The sequence below is a fragment of the Neodiprion pinetum genome, chromosome 3, assembly GCF_021155775.2.
Source record: "Neodiprion pinetum isolate iyNeoPine1 chromosome 3, iyNeoPine1.2, whole genome shotgun sequence".
Taxonomy (NCBI): domain Eukaryota; kingdom Metazoa; phylum Arthropoda; class Insecta; order Hymenoptera; family Diprionidae; genus Neodiprion; species Neodiprion pinetum.
In genome coordinates, this window is record NC_060234.1 from 37,871,620 (window position 1) to 37,892,475 (window position 20,856).

Consider the following 20,856-nt stretch of genomic DNA (forward strand, 5'->3'; position numbering starts at 1 on the left):
GTCGTTGCTCTTTGTTCGTTACGGATCAATCAGCTTTATCAAATTAATATATTTGTGGAATAATTTTTCTAAACAAAAGAAAGATAATACTAAAATCGTGAAAATCAACTTGTTATAGATATCGATTATTGACTTGAAATCAGAACTAACAGCACAATCAGAAACTAGAACTCGTTCAGAAAACTTCAATTCAATGAATCATTGATTTATTACATGGTATTATTATATGGTTTAACAGAGAAAATCACCAGCCACACACTAAACAGAATTATTTTCCTGCGAACGTTACCTGCGATACTCGGATTCCCTTTCTGCAGCGGGGCAAGAGTCAGAAAGTGGATTTTCAGTGGGGAGGGGGGAGACTGGGGTGAAAACACGAATCTGGGAAATCGTGAATTGAACTGAAAACGCATCTTTCGAATTGATGAGAAAACGTGAGGATTGCGTTGCGAAGTGCGATATGAAACGGGAAAAGATTTTTTCGACGACACTCACAATCAGAAGAATTGAGTGATAAAAAAAAGAAAAAAGAAAAGTTATCCGATAATTCAGTGTAATGACCTGCCATTAAGCTGCACCCCGGGTGGTTACATTCGACAATTCATCAGCTGAGCGAGAGGAGAGGAACGTTTATCACGATTTGCACACTTTTGCCGTTTTTACACACCACGTTACACGCGGAGAGTTTTGTGGCGAAGCGGTGCCTCTCGGAAATAACCATAATCCAAAGATTTTTGCCCTTCTCTTTCGACGCGATATAACGGATGGGGAAAAAACCCCCCCTTGTATAACTGATTGCACGAAATGAATTCGATGCAGGGATTGATAAGAAGTTGTGATAAAAAATGTTGGGGAAAGGCTTGACGATTAATCAGAGCGAGAAGGAAGTTTATTTTAAACATAGAATAACGACGGCAATCAACAACAGTGAAATTGAAGCGAGACGCAGCCGGGGTCGAAACACAACCCTTAATCAACCACTCCTAGGGACATTTTCCTCGTGTCTGCTGCTCGGGGCGAGTGAAATTCTTTCGTGCAGATCTAGTTTCCGATCGTGGGTGAGCCGGGCTGCGAAGGCAGAAGGTAGGAGAAATAAAAAATGGTCACCCTCGAGCCTGCGGGCCTGTCTAGAGCCCCTCGTTCGAAATTTAACTCTCTTCGCGGGGTGAGTTCGCCACCTGGAGCGCTCGTAAAAGCGAAGAAATACGCCCGCCTCGTTCTCTCGATATTTCCGTCTTTCCGGTGTCTGGCAAATCAACTCGAGTTTGACGTGTACGTTGCAGGGATTGTTTTGAAGAACCTTTACAAGCCGCGGTGTATTTCCGATACAAGCCGATCGCGCCGCGTTCTATAAAACGCAGTTTGGAGGTCGGGACAGTCTCAGCGAGAATTTCACTCGCGGCTTCGCCCATTATTTCCGGCTTAGAGCTTTTTAAATCGGGAAACAGTCGAGTGTTACGTCCTGGGTTATCTTTACGCCTGGCGTGTTTCCGCTTTACGCCTCTGGTTGACGGTTATAACGGCGGCCGTATCATTCCGCGTATGAATTTATTATCGTTGTCATTCGTTCCGTCTAGCTGCACCCCGCAATCCCTCTAAACAGCAGTTCTCCGGCTCAACCCGAGTGGTCGAACCGCCGTCTATAATCCACTCGGTAAGCCGTCGACGAAATCTACTCAAGTTCCTCAGGCCAATTATCTGCCTTGCTGAAAGGGTTCATGTGCCGATGAATTATTGAGAGGAGGCGCTAATTTCCGTCTTTACTGCCGGATGAATATGAGTATTATTATACCTGTCAGATATCGGCAATTGTATAAACAAAGCCACAGCTAGGGCCAAAATTCACGGTTTCTTATTCAAGGCAAAATTTCGTCAAAACAATTCACTTTTGGATTGAACAGTTTCCTTGAAGATTGATTAATTTTTCTTCTGCTATTCTCACGAAGAGCCTTCTTCCCGACAAACCAGACAAATTTCTCAATGCAGCAGAATCACTGGAATTGCAGACCATTCTTGCAGGCGAATTTATGTTTTTCACCGGGTGAAAACCGCGAGTATATATCGGTTTGGATTGGAGAACAGGATGTCCTTGCAGGCTGGTACATTCCGCACGGCAACCGTTAATTTGCAAGTGTTCCTCGCCTCGGGCAAAATAATAAAAAATGTGAAAGAAATAAAGAAAGAAAGGAGGAAAAAAAGAAACACTACCCTGCTTTCGCTGGCTGCAATTATTGGTATTCGTGGGCGCCTGCTATATAACGCCATGGAACGAATTCCGTGCATCCGGTGCGGCAAGACGCGGCGACTTATATTTTCCACGTCACGAATACAGCATTTTTCCAATATTATACATCGTAATAATGTACGATGTTTTACTTGTAAGTTTCGAGTGTAATTTAGACAGGCGTCGTCAAAAAATTCATTCCATCGATCAACGTTGAAACGATTGTTTTGAACTAAAAAGCACGAGAGTGAAAAGTTTTAGTGTGGTCTAGCTCCGAATATGGACTCGAGCGAAACCTTGCCCATCTTTTTTTGACCACATCCAAAATATAATAATACCGGCCAATGAAATAATTCGCGATTTTAAAATCGATCGTAGCCAGTACAGAAAAATTCTCTTCTTTTCACTTTTTTCCGACAATCAATTGTCTCTGGGACGTAAAAATTTATCTGGGACTTTTGAAAGCTCAAATCGTATCTTTGAAAACTTCGTGCGATCGTATTTTACCAGAGGTAAAATCCAACGATCATTCGTTCATAGACCGTGAGTAAAAATGATACGGCCAAATCACTCTGACCCACCCCTAATTGACAAACGGCCCACTCACCCGACACTCCGGTGATTTTGTCAATTACAGAAGCGTACGTGAACCTCGGAGCAGCCTTGATCTCCGCTGGCAGAGGTACGGAGGCTGCGGCGATCCTGAGGACGGGAGCTTCTCTGGATGGTTCAGGGCTGAAGGACCGAAGAGCGCACGAGGCGGCGCGGGTTCAAGCCCTGCTTCAGCTGGGGGCCCTCTACGGGGACCAGGGCCGTCTTCAAAGGGCGCTGGCCGCCTACCGAGAGGCGCTGCACGCTCTGCCGGAACACTATCCGCCCCAGGTGAGTATCAATTGAGCGAAACTAAGCCGAGGGCCGGTGAAAAGCCGGCGGATCAGCGAGCGGAAAACGGCGGAAATGAATTTCGGTTCATTGACCGTGAAAAAAGCCCGTTAATTTCGCGTTAAAAAGGCGTAGCCAGCCGCTTCTGACGGTGACATGATCAGCGTCTTCGATTCCTTTGAGATCCTCTCGTAACAAGGGCTCGATAAATCGTTTTTCTCCTGTCCGTGAAAACCGGCCCACGCAGCGCTTCGCCGCAGGGGGAATGAGTCGTAAAGGCTATTTGAAGAAGGTCCTGACCCTACGTACCGCAAAAAATAACCTTTTTTTTTTACAAACTCCACGGCGTCGTATTAGGAAAAAAAGAATAGGACTCACCGATCGACTCTGCGTGCCTCGTCTCTTGGGACAGGGATACAATTCTATACTCTTTAGATCGGTTTTGCTGAACGGTCAGATTTTTCGTGAAAATTCCATTATGCGACGCCTTGTAACGATGATTTTTTGTGGAAACATTGATTTATGATTGATTACGTATCGAAAATGACGACTCGATTGATCGTCGAATCCCCGATTGTCGATAACTCTTCTCATTCGTAACTGCTGTATACATTTTGATCAGTTACTCGAGTTAAAATTCAGCGAGCCTCGACTCTGTACGCGTGTAATGTAGGTAAAAAGAGACTTTTTCGGTAGATTCGTAAAATATTTGTCGTGAAATAAATTCTTGACTAAGAGCTGAGCTCTGTGTATAAAGGGAAGGTTCATCTCCCTTATTCAAACGGGAGAAAGCGAGACAAAAAGCAGGAGTTGGTAGATAATTCACTGGCTCGAGAATTGGAGCGAAAAGTTGAACTTTTTAGTTCCCCCTGTTCTCCGGATTTGTCGTCGTCGAGCGGAGAACCGTCCCCCACTCTTTCAATCGTCCTCTCTCTCTCTCTCTCTCTCTCTTTCTCTCTCTCTCTCTCAGTCTCAAATTCCTCTCTTACAGCTCAGCCCCGCAGCAGTCGCAGCGGTGGAAAAGAGTGCGGGTATATTGAGTTTATACACTTTTACCTCGGGGCGCAAGAACCTCCGTCCTACGCAAGAGTACAAGCAATCAGTCGCATTCATGAATAATTTCTTACCTTCCCGGAGATTTTACGATTCGAAGCCAACGACCGTGAAACCGAGGATCTGAGTGTCCGACGGAATCCCTCGCAAGAGATTTTCCAACGCTCGTCATATATCGTCTGGTGGCTGCGTCGTTTTTAATCCTCCGAAAGTTAGTTCTAAAATTCTCACAACACATTTCTCACCACCGCCATCGATTTCATCGACTACTTTTACTACGTCACCGTAATCGCAGTCTTTTAAATGATTTTAAGCGCGTAGTTCCGAACAGACGATTTCTGGGGCGTTTTAAACTGATCGTAATCCTGTTTTACCGATTACGGGAACGGTCGATAATGCGGAACGCGGAACTATCGATATCGCATCTCCTAGATCATCTAAGGTTCCAAAAATTATTGAAGATATAAATGTGAATTGGTGTTACTGTTGAAATTACAGATGTAATTGAACAAAATCCTTTTTCAGCAAACATTTGAATTACAAATTACCATTTTGCCGAGCTTGTCGCGTGTACCTGAAACTACAGCTGTGGTGAATGAAAATCTGCATGCTTGTTAGTCCGGAATTAACCTCGTACTCCGAAGGAAGGGTGTGAACGAACCGGCAGTTCACCTTTAATTCTCAGCGTGGATGTGTGTGTAAGGTGTTACGCATATATATGAGGTGATTTTCGAGCAGGCGAATTTATTTAAACCATTATTGTGCGGTCGGTCGCCGAGCACGAGCCGTGCGCATCGGTGTCAGAGACAATTTTTTTCGTCTCTCAGTTCTGTTCGTTCTCTTGTTCGTTTTGCGTTTTCATTATACCGACGTGTTTGTTTTCTTTACTTTTTTTTTTTTTTTTTTTTTTCCGTTCTTGTTTTCATCTCGTTGTTTTATAAATCCTGAAAACGAGAATAAAACCTTCCGAGGAATATCACGCGAAGCAATCGGGGGTTTCCCACGTGAAATACCGACGCAAAATCGATAGAGGAGCGCCCGACGATAAGGGGTGACACTATTAAAGCGTCCCTGCCAACCCTCCAAAAGCGTCTCGTGGTAAAACGTGGGTATAATATTGATACATATATATATGTAATACATATCCGATCGCGATTTTATTGGCTATTAATTGCATCGGCTGCAGCCTAAGGTTACTGTGGTCCTCGTGGGATTCGAGCTTGGCACTTTGCGTTTGACGTTCAGCGCTTGCACGGATCAAGCTTTTGACATCAGTCAAAGCCACCTGACTAGAGCCATCAAAGTCATCGAGTTACGTCCGGATGTATTTGCAGACTCCATTTATAGGCTCGACGTTGATGCTCTCTGTACACACCTATAATGACGATGAACCAAAGCAAATTCACCCTAGAGCATCAAGCCGTTACCTTTGGTGTCAATTATTCCTCTGATCTTGCTGATCACGCAGCTGCTTGGGCCTTGATGAGCGTATCAGAATCCCAATTAGACCCAATACGTAACGTCGCTGGATGACGGTGGGTATAATATAAACGGATATACCGTGCTGTCGGTCTTAAATATCAACGTAGTGGTTCATGCCTAATTATGAGTCCGAGACGAGTATCGGTTTATATGAAATATATTTAGAAAACTGCATGGACAATCCAGAAGTAATTCTGTGCAGTGAAATAACGCAACTCGATGTGTAATCTCGTCTCAAGTTGTAACAAAAAACCATTGTTTCCTACCTATTGGTAAAACGTATTTAAACAACGCTTGCACGAAATCAAAATGGCCGCCATTCTCACGCTTGCCGTTTTATTCCGGTTACGCAATCGTTTTCAGGTCGTGACAATTATCGAGCGCTATCTTACACCCAACAAAGCGATAGCAAGAACAGTTTTAACGAAATTTCACAACCGAGAATATCTTTACGATCCGAGAATTCAGCTTGATAGATTCCTCGCCATCAGGGTACATATATCATATAGTTTTGAGGACGTCAATATACGAAAACATTTTCTTCTCTCTATACGTATACTATATCGAAAGTAAAGTTTACTCTCAGATAAAATTCAATGAAGCGAATGTCGGTGGCTGATTGATTCGATATTGCGGGATGCGCTCCGCGAGCGTATAACCAAACAAATATGTCCTCAAAGCCGTGAGTACAGAGACAGAAAGATACACACATAGGCGAAAGGTAAAAATATGGGGTGACGTGATAAATTTACTCGCTCGTCTCGCGACGAGTTTGACCGGGCTGGAAGATAGAATTTCATCCGGCATGCACTTCGATTACATGCATTTCGATATATCGATGTCTATGCGCAAGCTTCTACACAGGGCTGTAGCTACTCCAGGCGATATTTTCTTCCAGTTTTTTATTCGTTTTCTTTTCATTTTCATGTATATATATTGTTTTGTTTTTTTTGTTTGAATTTTATTTCGAACTCTGTTCTACTTACATCCTTTATAGCGGTACTGTCGAAGTTCTCGACAAGTGAACAACAACGGAAACAACACGCTAGGTGAGCTGAGCCAACCGACTGTTCAGATTTGATGGAGAAGTTTGCATTTTTACGAGATATTCGCTTGCTCGCTCGCTTGTTTTGCTTCTGTCCTTTGGGATATCGCATTTGCGGATGCCACCAGTGCGCGACAATTTATACGAAAAGTATTTTCTCGTTACAACCGAACGAGTGAGGCGCGCGTGCCAAGAAAATTATTGTGCTTTCGAGAGTATGATTGCGAATTTTCTACACAGAATTTATGAAACGTAAGAACAACGATCACAACCCTGCACCGGACTTATAATAGTACCTATATTCTCCCTTCGTTTATTCGTCTAAATTTTACGTACTTCGTTCTCGCACGCGTTCAGCTCAGACGTAAAAATGTTTTCTTTGAACACGAATTGAAAAAAAAAATCACCTTTGAGACAGGTAAATTAACATTCATCGTGAATGAAAGATACTCGAAGCTTTCATTTCGTATAATACGGCTGAACCACTGGGTTATTAGTTAAATTTTGTGTTCGCGACGAACAAAAATTTATTATATACAAAATAAATCAAAATTTCTACCTACCGCGATTATTCAATGCAAACGAGACAGAACCTTGATATGCTTGACGTATGTCTAGGGAGAAAAACCAGTTAAGCGGTCTGAAATTATTCAAATATCCAGTTTCAAAGAGTGAAAAACGAAGAGAAAATTCGTACCCCAATTTTCCACTCTACAGACTGTACAACTCGGAGAAATAAACCGAAACGAGATCGTTCGACGTCAGTTTTTGATACCACCGTTAAAATCACGCTCAAAAATCACGTGTTCTGGGAATTTTTATCAAAGAATCCGTACAAAATAGTAAGTAAATCAATTCCACCGAACGACGTGTGTTTCTTCTCTAAAAATTGTCAGCACGATCACAGGACAGAGAATATATGTATATCAAAGAAATTCACACGGCGAAGACCGTTGATTAATTCTTGGACACGAAATCCCGGAGATCCGCTGTCTCGAATGGGAAAGCAAAAAAACAGCAGGTCAATGGAAAAAAACGTATCATCGGCAATGTACTCAGGCTCTCGAAGATACCTACCACGTATGTATGTACGTACGAAAGCGATTGGATGACTTTGGCCATTATATTCCGGCGGTCTGTGGCCCTCTGTTCTTGGCCAATTGACTTGGAATAGAACACGCAAGGTAATAGGGTTCGAGAATGGCCAGGATGTAACCATTCGATACGGCCTGAAAGGAACTCGGCCCGGCGCTACAAGCCTTCATTGTGCGGAGGCACGCGTCGGGTATTTCCGAAGATGGTACCCGAGGTGCCGCTTCGGAGGTACGAATTGCATCCAGGCATCTTGAATTATCAATTTTCCAGAGCTGAGACTGGGAATCGGCCGACGCGTGCGTTTACTGTCCACCCAGGAAATTGACGCGATCTATAACACGTCCGCTGTTCTCTTTTCCCTGAGTAAAATTTTCCCGCGTGCCGTTCTGTGACGATGTATATATTTTGATAGACGAAAGTAAGAACCGAAGTTCGGACGGATCAGCGGATCAGCGGATCAGCAGATCGGCAAATTGGTAGGCCTACGACTTTAGAAGGAGAGAGTTGTGTATGGAGGTGTCAGGAAATCATAAAGTGTGTGAAATTAACTCAAATCCTGATCAGGTAACAAATTCAATAAATAACGACGAACTGGAACAATAAGGAAAGTCACACCATTCTAAAATTATAAATACGACACATCAAACACTCTCCCTTCAAACTCTTCGAATAATTGTTCCGCTCGATTTTATCTATATACACTTTTACCGTCCGCTTTTATGTTATTGTTACTATTTTGTTTTATTCTTACTCGACTATTGTCTCTTATATCTTTTAACTTATGCACCTGTGCCATCCACTTATATTTTTTAAACTATCAAACCAAGTTTGTTGGGTTGCGACGTGCAGGGACTATAAATTTGGTATTCCGTACTATTAAATTATAATTGACTTTTTAAACCAAAATGACCCAAATAAATGCATAATTTTCTCTTTGATCGTCAACAACTATTTCTCGTAATTGTCTATTTATTTCCCTTTCTTTTATATTTGACTTATAACCAATAAACTAAAATTCATTACAGTCCACTTTTCATAGATGGAGGTAAAAATATAGATAGGTGAAAAAATAGAAGAGCCACAATGTCGAATTTTCAAGGAAACGAAAATTTGATTGATAGAATTAATGAATATAGATAGTCGATGTATAGAGTAGTATAAATAAAAAGGAAGTTCAGGATACGGAATGCCAAAATATAGAATCATCAGAATTCGTCTCAACGATATAGAATCGTATACATATTCTAGATTTCTCCGATCTATGCTTTGACCGTTCTCTATTTTTTTTTTTTTACATACTTGGACTTCCTGAATCTTCACACGTAATCCTGAAATTTAGATTTTCGAGTCTTTGAAAATTCGATATTTTGGGCCTTCAGTCAATCGGCCATTCCAGTTTCTTACTCCCACTCCTTTTCATTTTCATTTCCTATTACCTGAACACTGGAATCTGGAGTGTGAGTTTCTGCACGTGAAGAGTTTTCGTCGGTAGAAGTCTACTTTTTTTTTCACGATACTTTGATAATTTTAATCAGACTTGATCAACTTTTTTAATCTAACTAACTTGAAAAACTATCACACAACCTCATCGACTTTTGCCCAGCTTCCACTTACGTAATATTAGCTACAAGTATGTATGTAGAATATCAGCGAATCCTAATAATACGGATGTCATGTTATATATTGGATTATAAAACCCGCGTAGCGCTTATTACACTTCATGCGTGACTTATTTCCCGCACTCTGCACGTCCCATGGACGCATCAATCATATTTCAGCTGGTAAAGAGGCCATGCAACGATCCCCGCGGTTAATTGACTTTACTTTTGTTCCCCTCGGTATAAAACTTGTCTGTATATATGCGAACGAGGGTTGGTACCAACATGATAACACCGCAATGAAAAGTGATTTTTTTTTTCGAAAACCTTTTTTCCACTCTGTCATTCTTGCCATATGAATAAAAAAAAAAAAAAGTAAAAAATAACAAAACGCATTAATGATTGTCACATAAATGGAACAGTGATCGAGTACGTGCAATATACGGTTAATAGGCGGCCATGGAGAGATGATCAGCGGAAATTTGAAGAGGGCGTAATTCGTTAACGAGTTAATAAATATCGTGGCTAGTTTGAAATTCGGTGAAATTGAGCAGCTGCCTGCCGTAGCGTCGAGTGGAAGAATTTTACAAAACTTTTCACCGGCTTAGTGATATACTTGAAACCACGGGCAAGCTGCCGTCATCATCTCATCGCTGCTGCAGTCTCGACTGAGAGCTCGGTTATAACGTTCGGCATGGCTATAAGACAGCCGCAAGCTCCCGCGGTCTTTCCGCGTGGAAGTTTGAAGAAATTTTCCAAACTTTCGGAATTTCTGATGTGCCACGATTACGCGGTGGGGAAAAAATTAATTATGCATTCCGATGGATTATCATAAAGTCTTTAGGTTAACTAGTTCGCCGCAATAAAAGACGCTAACAGACCAACTGGAATAACACCCGCAGCCTTACGCCGCGACGAGACCGCGTCGATGAATATTGCATTTAGGTAAAGTCCTCGTCGCTTCTGCCAATTTCGATCCACCTTTTTTCTCCGTTGCCTCGACATTATCCAAGTTTTGAAATATTTCCCACTCTTCTTCCCGTCTCACATGCACTTCGTCATCGTCCTCCGGTCTCGTTATGCAAAACGAAATCCTCAAGTGGGTAGAAATTTGACTCGGAACACTGCACCTGACCGTCTCGGGGGCAATCTTTTATCCGAAAGATTATTCCGCAACGTCGTCCGCCTTTTTGGTGCCAATTTTTCTTCTCCGATGTTTTTTCGCCGCTCCTGTGGTCGGGCACACGTGCCTAGACACACGAACCCCTCGCAGGGGTGAAATAGATCGTATCGCTCGGTGGAGTGACGTAAGAGAGCGGCCTCACAGCGTACGGCTCTCTCATGTATGCCGAATGAATTTACCGTCAGAAAGAATGGAGCCCGTTTAAATAATTGAGGAGGGTATTCTTTATTCAGGAAGTTCGTTTTGCCGCGTCACTTCTTTACGCGGAAAAAGCTCCTCTCGCGGTTTCTAGGAATAGACTTTTTCCTCTTCTCGTCCTCGTCCAGATACATAGGCGCGAGGATACGGAAAACTTCTGCGAGACATAAAAATCACGGGATTTCGTTTTCTTCTTTCTTTTTCTTGCTTTTGTTACAGTCACTTCGAGCAAGGATGAACCTCGCCTTGGATAGCGAAAGTATTGGATTTCGGAGTACGAAACCTTGCCGTAGTTTGCGACGACGTTGAGTCGTAATTGAGTGGGTGTACCTCAGACACAATATTATACCTACCTCGGGCGGAAATTGAGCCGGTAATATCATCGCGTTATTTCTAATAAAACTTCACGATCCGAAACCCCTGAGCGTGATTCTTGGCTGTAAAAGAAGAAACGTGGAAATACAAAGTGGAATTACTTACAAGTTCGTCGGGAGTTCGTATACGACCGAAATTATTACGATATCGTGGATAAAACCAATCAGCTCTGATCGCGCGCCAATTCATGGGAAACAATTGAAAACTAAAATTGATAAAATCGTTTGACATTCGACGAGGCAGAATTTTGCGTTCAAATCATTCTCCGCGTGTGGGTGAATCGACGAGACGGAGTTTCAAGCACGACGAAACTTCGGTATAAACTCCGGCCTCTGAATTTATACGCGCGAAGCCGTCACTCCCCCGCAAATTTCTGGCACAATATATTATCTCGTCCGAATTAATTGAAATTATCAAGGTACCCAAATCGTAGAACGCCAGCAAATACCGAGAGAGCTGGAGGTAAATAATAAAACGTGAACGGAATATCGCTGATAGCGGAGACACTTGACGGATTGCACTGGGTCTTATTTGCAAAATTGAAACGGCGTCGCGACGCCGTGCAAAGTGCAAGCGCAGCCCAGCTCTCGAGGCTCGCGTCTCCGAGGGCATTAATTAGCCAAGTTTATAGTCTGCGGTCCGGTTGACAGATGGGTGATGGGAAATGGGCGGTGAAAAGGAGCCGGTCCCTCGTTATCAACGCGATGAATGGCTCGTCTTCGCATTACAGTTAAATAATACCACCCTTGTTATTAATTCCAGGATGAATGACTCCTCGGCATATAGTTCCAGGGCTGTTGGACGCTGCGCGGTTTCGTATTAATTATTGGGATCTCAGCTTGAGAGCAATTTATTGCCGGAGAATATTACCTCCGCCTAGCTATTATTATTATTATATATTATTAAAAAAACTCCGTCGCTTTCACGTGTAATTGTAATTACGGTGAAAACCTCGCGTACGAGACGGTTTCGTGTATACGTGCGAGGTTCGCAATTAGGCTAATTTGACTCCCCGAAATTGACAGCGCATTTGGAAACCCGACGACTCTCGCTTCGGCGACCTTTTTCGCAGCGTTGTCACCCTCGGATCTGATGGCAATTGACTCATTTGATATACGTTTAATTTATTTCACTTGTTAGCGTATTGACACACAGGGTGAAGTTGGATGAGGTTCTGATCGTATCTCTTTTTGCTCTGCAACGAGCTTGGAAAAAAAGTAAATAATTATTTCGTACAGAAAGAATTCTCGTGCGCAAGTCGGACTGTACAAATTTTGTTTACATTTATCCTAAAAGTAATAAATTCAACAAGAAATCCCAACCGTTTGACTAAAAACGTGGATTTTGTTATACAAATTTGGAATCCGGGTGGAAAATTCTATCGTGACGACACGGAAAAGTATGTTGACGAATGCGATGTTCCCGTGCAAAAAATGCATTTTAAAAATCCAAGTGGAAACTTCTTTGTTTTCTATCTTTTTCTTTTTTTGCGCAGACTTTTTTTTCAATTTTACTCGGAGAATGCGCAATTTCCACGAATATGACGTTTCAATAACACGGGACGTTTTGTTCGGCAGTATTTGAGTGACTAATTAGAGGCCTCAAGCCCTAGACACTGCGCATACAATACGTATTTCTACACGAGGTGATTCTACCCTTCTGCATGTTCGAATTTTACTCCTCTCCGTACTCGGGCCTCCACCTCATCCTCTTCTCCCCTCACTTCACGGCACATATCTATATCGACCTCTGAAATCCTCAGCTGACGTTTCATTTCCCAACATCAAGTGTTCACAGATCCCATATGAATCCGGGGAATAATTCAACGCTGCAGTTTGCAGAATCGCACGATGAAGTTTTCCCACCAGAATATGAAACCTTTGCACAAAATCTTTGACGGTGAAAAAACGTTCTTATCGTTCATTTTTCTGAAATTTTAACACTTCCCGGCATCGTTTCGAGATCATTTTCAACTAGTAGTGCCGATTAAGGAAGAAAAGAAACCCGCCGAGGAGCGCCCGCATGAGTATATAAGAGGGCCAATTAAGCGAGAACAGTTCGAGCGAGTTCAGAAACTCCGTCATGTCCGTCTTTTTAACTCATTTTTGTTGGCCGTTTCAGCACGACTAAAACACGAGAAGCTAACCGCGAGTCCGGCAGCTTTTGCGAGTCTCTTTGGCGGGGTTCTTGCCTAGCAAAAGTGCAAAGCCGGGGAGTTTGCTCTCGTGTGAAATTGCTAGATGAAAAATAGACTGGGAAAAGAGCCGGTGACAATAGAATGCTCGTGAGTCTGGGTCGAGATATGGCGACGCGAAACGTAGAAACGTAATGAATTTACTTTGCTTCTTACAGGACCGGCTATAATTAAGCGACAGCGTGGATTATTTCAAAATTTGTTAAGCTCCGAATTTTTCAGACATTGCCATTTTATAATATAAGTTCAATTCACTCATTCTGAAGCGGTTACAGAGAATTCTTTGCAGCAGGTAAAATATTTCGCTAATTTTTTCCTCGATTCAATCGCCGCGGGTTTTGTATTGAGGGAAATGCGTAGAGGCCTTTACTCCAACAGATTTTTGTACTAACGGTGACCAACAATTGGAATGTTTCGTCAATCAGTTGGCTAGTCAGTCGCCAGCTGACGCGGAGATATTCCAATGAATATAAAAATCGACATGAAACCTATTCGGTGAAAAGAAATCACTCGATACTGCTCGATTAGTAGTATGTGATTTCACGGTAATTATCAGCATTTTTTTCACGCCGTATGTTCAGAGAATGTTCGTTTCTAGTTCGTTAAAAAAATATTAGCCGCGAACCTATGACTACAATAATAAATGTATGAGATTGTATATTTTTGCAGAGCTTATTACGACTTGCAAAAATCGTTAACTGAATAGAGTTTCGCGAATAATGAATACATTAATCTTGAATTACAATATTCCTCCTTTGAAGAAAAATCAAAGGTACGTAGTAACCAATCTACCTGCAGCATCAAAGGGAATATAAACTCGTCTCGGGTATAATAATTTGTAATATATACACAGAGTATGAGGCAGGAACGTTTTAGCGAAACATTCAACAGTAAAATTAGCACAATTATTCTTTTTTACCTTTTCGTTCGCGCAGAAAACGGGCTTCTGAATATTCAGCGGAGAGCAGCTTAATTTAACAAGATTATAAAAAGATTATGCGTTTGATATTCGTCCTAAACAAACGGAAAACCATGCGATTCAACTAACGAACCCGGATCGCCAGAGAACGAATTTTCTTAATATACTTGTAATAACCGACGCCGTTTGATGTCGGCTTCAATCTCGTATAAATTCATGACGACGCTGACTTATTACGAAATTCATATTACACGGCTGCAATATTTTACATATATATGCACGAAAGAAGTGTCTCTATGATGAAACCAACCTGCGGCATTCATCCTCGGAGCATAGATGACGCGTTGCACTTTAGTAATTAACATACACGCGCGATTCCAAAGAACACAGGCTCTTTCGCATACAACATTCAAGTTATTTTCGATGTTGTAAATTTTGACTACTGAAAACGTGCAAACGGAAAAGGTATGCGGATACATTCCCGGTGTTTTTCTACGTTCGCAAACGAACCGCGATATCCTGAGAATGAGCTCGACGAACACGGTTCTCAGGATTTTATTATCCTTGTATAATAACCCACTGCAAGAGGGCGATCCTTCGCTCTGGAAAAGCACCTACGACAACGAAAATCGGGGATGAGAGAGGGTGGAGTGAATGCGATCTGGAAAATCCCTTCGGATACGACGGTTCGCTGATTGGTATAATCCCGGAACTTTTCATTAAGTATTTATCAGCGCTTCGCCATTCCTCGCGGCGGTCTTGACGTCGAAGAGTGGATGATTCGGACGGATTTGAGACCCTCCTTTCCTCTCCCCCTCCTCCTCTCCTCACCGGCTCTCTTCACCCTCGGATAATATGCATTGTGAAACGGGTCTGGCTGGCAAGTTGCCGGAAGCTCGACGTCTGTTGTTCGCGAAAGCTGATATGAAAGCAACCATTGACTTACCTTCAACTATGATCCGGCTTACTTCCGGTGTGTTAGACCGCGATATGTCGACTCTCTCGCCCATGGAAATTGACTTCTGTCAATCTATGGTGCCACGCGATTCGTCGTAATTCACGCGAAGCTTTGCAAGCTGGGCGGCACCCCTTCATTGATTATTATCGTCGGCTCTTCCAACGAATTATAACCGATTTACTCGGCACGTGATTCGGATCTCTGATCCTCTGCTTTGTCAGTGCCGTAAATTTCTCGTGTCGCGAAATTGACAGGATTAGCGAGAAGTGTGCGATCTCCATCTTTCGACGATGAATAATCAATTAATCATCCGTCATGCCGTTTAAATGATAACCGGACTCGCAAAGCATCCAGCGACGTGAGAAAAAACGTCGCGTGGAATCATCTGGCCGTATAAAGAAGGCTGAGACAGGCCGAAGAACTGTCGCGCCCAGGCATTTAAGACACGTGGCGTTTTTCCTACGGGTTTTGTTGAAACGCTGAAATGCAGGACTCCGGGAATCGTTCCATCTCCGTTGTGGCCCGGGTTTAATGGCTTGGAACACTCGGAGCAGCGAGATCCTGACCCGAATAAAAAACGTGGATATTTTCACCAAATTATTATTGGAAATTGAAAGTCTTTTCCGTGCGGCGCTAATGTGATTATTTTACAATTGCTCATTTACTCAACGGGAGATTTTGCGATGCTGGTAATTATGACGTTTAAATATTTTTCTAAGAATAAAACGAGCGAACAATGTAAAATATTATATAATATAAAAATAAAATAACGGACTGAAATTTTATACTGACACGGATCGTAAATCGAGTTACCAGAGAATATGTATAGACAGACATATCGGGTGTAGTTTTATGACGCGCGCAATGGGGATTGATTAAGTATTACAGCCTCAGTCTCTGATTATGTACAGACCACTATGAAATATACAGATTATTATTTTTACACCTGCGTATAGTCTGAAAAAAATATAATTTTCAAGGATTAAGCAATAATAATTTCTACAAGCATTTCTTACGACATTTTACATGGTATGCCTACATATAACTGAAAACGTTTCCTGGAATCGAAAAATCAGTCATAATTAGTCGGAAGTTGTGGAATGAAATTGGACAGGAATTTTCTTTGGTTTAGAAAACTGAGCATAACAGTGTTAAGAAATATCCTTAAATGTAATCAGTTTGCGGGTGTTATTCGAAATCATCATACATCATATCATACATCGTACATCATACATCATACGTAGTATTAAAGTTCGAAACCAAAGCTTGGATGTTCGGATGTTCGGATGTTTAGAAAGTGACGTTACCCAAAATTTTTTTTCTCTTGACGTCATCGATCTATAGTAACTGTCGAGAACCAAAATCAGCTAACCGAATTCCTCAGTCTGGAAACAACCGCGCAGTCGAGCGGACGGGTGAGAATCGCGCTCCGCAGATTTCGAGTACCGGCTTCTCTACCTCCTGGATCCTGCGCTACGGGTCCGCTTCCTGGTGAAACTCGACTTCCAGGACAAGCGCTCCGTAATTTCCGCGCTCCAGGTCCACCACCTGCTAAAACTCGACTTCCAGGACAAACGCTCCGTGGTTCCTGCGCTCCAGGTACGCTACCTGGTGACTTTTGACCTGCAGGACTAATTTTCCGTAGTTCTGGCTGTCCAGGTCCTCCACCTGACGGATCTCGACCTCCAGGACAAATACTCCGTAGCTTTGGCTGTTCAGGTCCTTGACCTGCTGACTTTTGACCTTTATAAGTAATTTTCTGTAGTTCCTGCGTTCCAGGTACGATACCTGGTGAAACACGACTTCCAGGTACGCTACCCGCTGAAACTCGACTTCCAGGTCAAGCGCTCCGTGGTTTCTGCGCTCCAGGTCCTTCATCTGGTGAATTTCGACCTCCAGGACCAGCGCTCCGTAGTTCCTCATAGTTCCTACGCTCCAGGTGATTTACCTGATGAATTGCGACTTCCAGGTCCTCTACCTGGTGAATTTCGACCTCCAGGACGAGGGCTCGGTAGTTCCTGCTCAGTGCAGTGAGCAGTGAGGACCTGAGGTATCTCATTAATCTCGTAAGCGAGCACAAAAACCAGCTACACTAGGCATCCTCCGTTTTAAAGATAGTAGGTATGTATTAAGTATGTAACTGCTTGTAGGGCAGATGCGAACATGCTCTGTATTCTCTGTGTGGATTTTACATTTGAATAGACCTTCGCGGGTATAATCTACCGCTCGACACGAACGCTGGGTCGTTAAAATGTAGTAACAACCGTTTTGCTATGTTTCTAAATACCTATTTCACGGCGTGTTGCCAAAAATAATCGCTATGTAACGAAGAAGAAACGGAGTCGTGAAAATTAGTTCATCAAGCAAACGTGTAGGGATCAACGTAATAGCTTAAGGTCAAAATTCAACAAGTTTGAAGGTGGTAAATAACATCAACCCTTTTTCACCTATATTGTACACGTATTGATATTCTCGTATTGATGATTTTTGGCAAATAATTAATTGCAATGTAGGAGTATCAAGTGGCTTGGTATCAGATTATAGAAAAAAAATTGTTGAGCCTGGTTGCAGAAAAAACCGACGAATCGCGGAAACTCGGAGCCGGTTTGTAGCCTTTTTTTCTAATTCATTTCCATCCCCGCAAGTCGAAACGGCGCGGTAAACGAAGCGAAATATGTGCTGCGTCAGCATTGCAGAGAGGCTCGCTTCTGCATCATCTTTATGAGAAGCTAAAAATGAACGGGAAATTTTCGTTAATTGAGGGCGTAAATGGGTCGAGATTACAAAGACAATATTGAAAAGAGACTTTTCTCCAAGTTGTCTGTGCGCGCAAGCCGGAAAGCTACGATCGTTAGATCGCTGCCACGTTCGCCGGTTCTTCGGGCAATTCAGAAAATTGCTACGAGAAGAAAAAAAACAATAATAAAACAAAAAAAAAAGAAAAAGAAAACCGAAGGAAAGTAAGAGGTGGATAAGGAAAAAGATATACAGAAAGGAGGAGAGACCGGGGAATTAGGATTCTGCGAGCGTGGCTTTTTTTTAACTGTCATCTGACGATTACAAGAAACAATTTCCCGGAAGTGGGGAGTTGTCTGATCCTCGGGAAAACTTCAGCAGGGTTATACCTTTAAGATCACGGTGATGGGAAGAGGAGGAGTTGGTAAGAACGGAACGCGCAATAAAAGTTTGACGTTAATGGACGGTATCAACCGCAGAATACCAATCTATGCGTTTGTACGGCGCCGTTTCTGAAACACAACCCCGCGACATATTGCTATAACGCATTTTGCGAAGCGAGGAATATATCCTATTTGAAGATTTTCTGGCTGACGCAATCCGAATTATATTTGGTCGGATTGGGAAACTCAAATTGGTTGCCTGAAATCGAATTTAATACTAAAACGAAAAGTAAAAAGGAAAATAAGTATAGAATTCGCATGAAATTTGGCCTGTACTGAAATATTGACTAATTTCTGTTCATTGTCTCTTTGAATGAAAATAAAACTTTGATATATAAATAGGCTTTTATGTATGTTGGGAAGAACATAATACCGAATTCAGAGTATAATTTCAAATCAGCTTCGAGTTTTCGAACTTTGATATTCATTCCGCATATTGAACTATTCTACTTATTTCGAAAGACCATATTGATACGCAAATTTTAGATTCACAAGTTTAAATTTTAATCTGGGGTCGATAAGCGAGAAGTTTCACGAGTATAATTAAACTTTCGATCATATCCCCAAATGTCAAATATCCAATGCAATTCCTCAAAATAATTCTTAATCCATTTTCATATTTATCACTTTTACGATACGTAGACTAAATTTTTACTCTCACCTCTGTTGCAAGGTAATCTCGAGACGCAATTATTTCTAAAACCTTCCTTGGCGTATAATCTGATTATGTATTAGGTTTAATTGGGCTAGCCTGTTGCTTGTATTAATTTGTGCAGCTGCAGCTCGCTAGTTTCGCATTTCACATCACACACTGGTTGATATTACGTATACGTTACAACTTTCCATAAACTATAATTGGATATACACGTAGGTATAACATGATTACACGCAGCAATAGAGAGAAATATTAACCGCTGTCGGGTGATGTTGATTAATGTGGTAATTTTTCTTTTATTTCTGTTTTTTTTCAACTCCACTTTTGTTTTTTTTCCATTTCCCAGTCCATTGACATCGCTAATTGGACCTACCTTGCAAATTATACGGGTAAATAACGTGGGAAATTCGTTACAATTACACGATGCGCACATCAATCGACGTGGCTTTGAATAGATTAACGATTCTGTGTAATATTATACCGTTCCAACCCCGATTTTCAACTACGGATGTATCCACCACTTGAACAAAATTAATATACCAGATTAAATATCGCTTACACCTATTATGCAAAATAGTCGCATAGATTGCGAATTAAATTATTATATGACGATGAATAATTTCAATACGAAGCGTATCAGATACAATTTTATGCAATTTTTCGACTCATGCTCAATTGTGCAATAATTATGTGCTAAAGTAATCTTCGTCGGAGATCCGCTGAATTAAATCGCGCAAAGATATTACTGCAGTTGTAATGCAAAATAAGAGGATAACGATTTATTCTGGAATTGCCCAGAAATATTTGATTATCGCAATAACGGTTCATGTTTGGAGTTTCGTGCGTCGCATGATTTCTGAGATATCGATCGAATCGAAGGAGGGAAAGAAGGCAGCGCAATAAGTTTATAAGGTGAAATATAAGGGCGAATTTAAGGGCGTGGAAGATATTTCTAAACGACTTTAATCCTGAACCGTTCATTAAATTAAACGAGGAGATTTCTGATGCTAATTAATTTAAATAACACCATCAATTTCCATTTTCACAACGAGCAAGCTTCTGTGCAGGCTTTTACGAGCTGCCGCCCGTGCCCCGAGATCTATAAAATAAAAACAGATCGAGCCTCGCTCCGGGAGTTTGATAATTGGTCGATTATTCTTCCTCTCGCCGCGGACTCGCCGGTATGTGAATTCTTTCCTTCCTCCTCTTCATGTTTTTTCCGAAACTTGGTAAAAAAACTCCCCAAATTCCAGCCCACTAAGCGCTCTCGTAGTACAAACATCAAATGGGATTTTAATCAACTCCGATCTCTCGCAAAACGGTTCCCCAAGTGACCACCGAGGCATACAGGAAGACGAGGAATAAAACATCGCGGCGAAGATTAGACCGAAGTTTTGCCAGTTTCGCCGCGGTTTCACCGAGTTCCGTTCTTTCATCGCGATAGCCAGGCCGTCGCCACCGTTTCTGAGCTCGTCTTTTACACGGCTACGGATTTTTCGCGGGGTGGGAAAAATCTTTCGAGTTAAAAGAGAGGGTCGTAGTCGAGGCGAGGTGAGATAAGAAGAACCGGAGGAGCGATAAGGATGCGACGAGAAAATCATTGTTCCTGACCGCGGGGATATTACCCGGCGACGTCTTTCCTCGCGGTCACATATGGACCGACTTTTCGACGTTTCGAAAACTTTTCCGGATTAGAAATATAGGTACCGCAGCGCCAAGGCTCAGAGCTATGCGACGCGATTGTCCGCGAGAGGCGAAACTTCGCCGAGTATTATTCCACCTTCTGCAGCAAGTAGGTGCATATACACCCTGTTGT

At 42.2% G+C, this 20,856-nt stretch overlaps 2 protein-coding genes across 2 annotated transcripts in view; both read left to right on the forward strand.

Annotated features, from left to right (window-relative positions):
• Positions 1-20,856, forward strand: part of Tmtc2 (Transmembrane O-mannosyltransferase targeting cadherins 2) — a 168,598-nt gene that overhangs the window by 134,684 nt on the left and 13,058 nt on the right. Inside the window, exon 7 of the mRNA XM_046616835.2 lies at positions 2,862-3,106. Within this exon, the coding sequence (XP_046472791.1) occupies positions 2,862-3,106 (245 nt within the window). The remainder of the gene's footprint in view (positions 1-2,861; positions 3,107-20,856) is intronic.
• Positions 5,540-17,321, forward strand: LOC138190720 (uncharacterized). Its single transcript, XM_069134847.1, has 4 exons — positions 5,540-5,675; positions 16,627-16,805; positions 16,986-17,015; positions 17,046-17,321. Exons 1-4 carry the CDS (start codon positions 5,540-5,542, stop codon positions 17,238-17,240), a joined length of 540 nt encoding a protein of 179 aa, XP_068990948.1. The 3' UTR covers positions 17,241-17,321.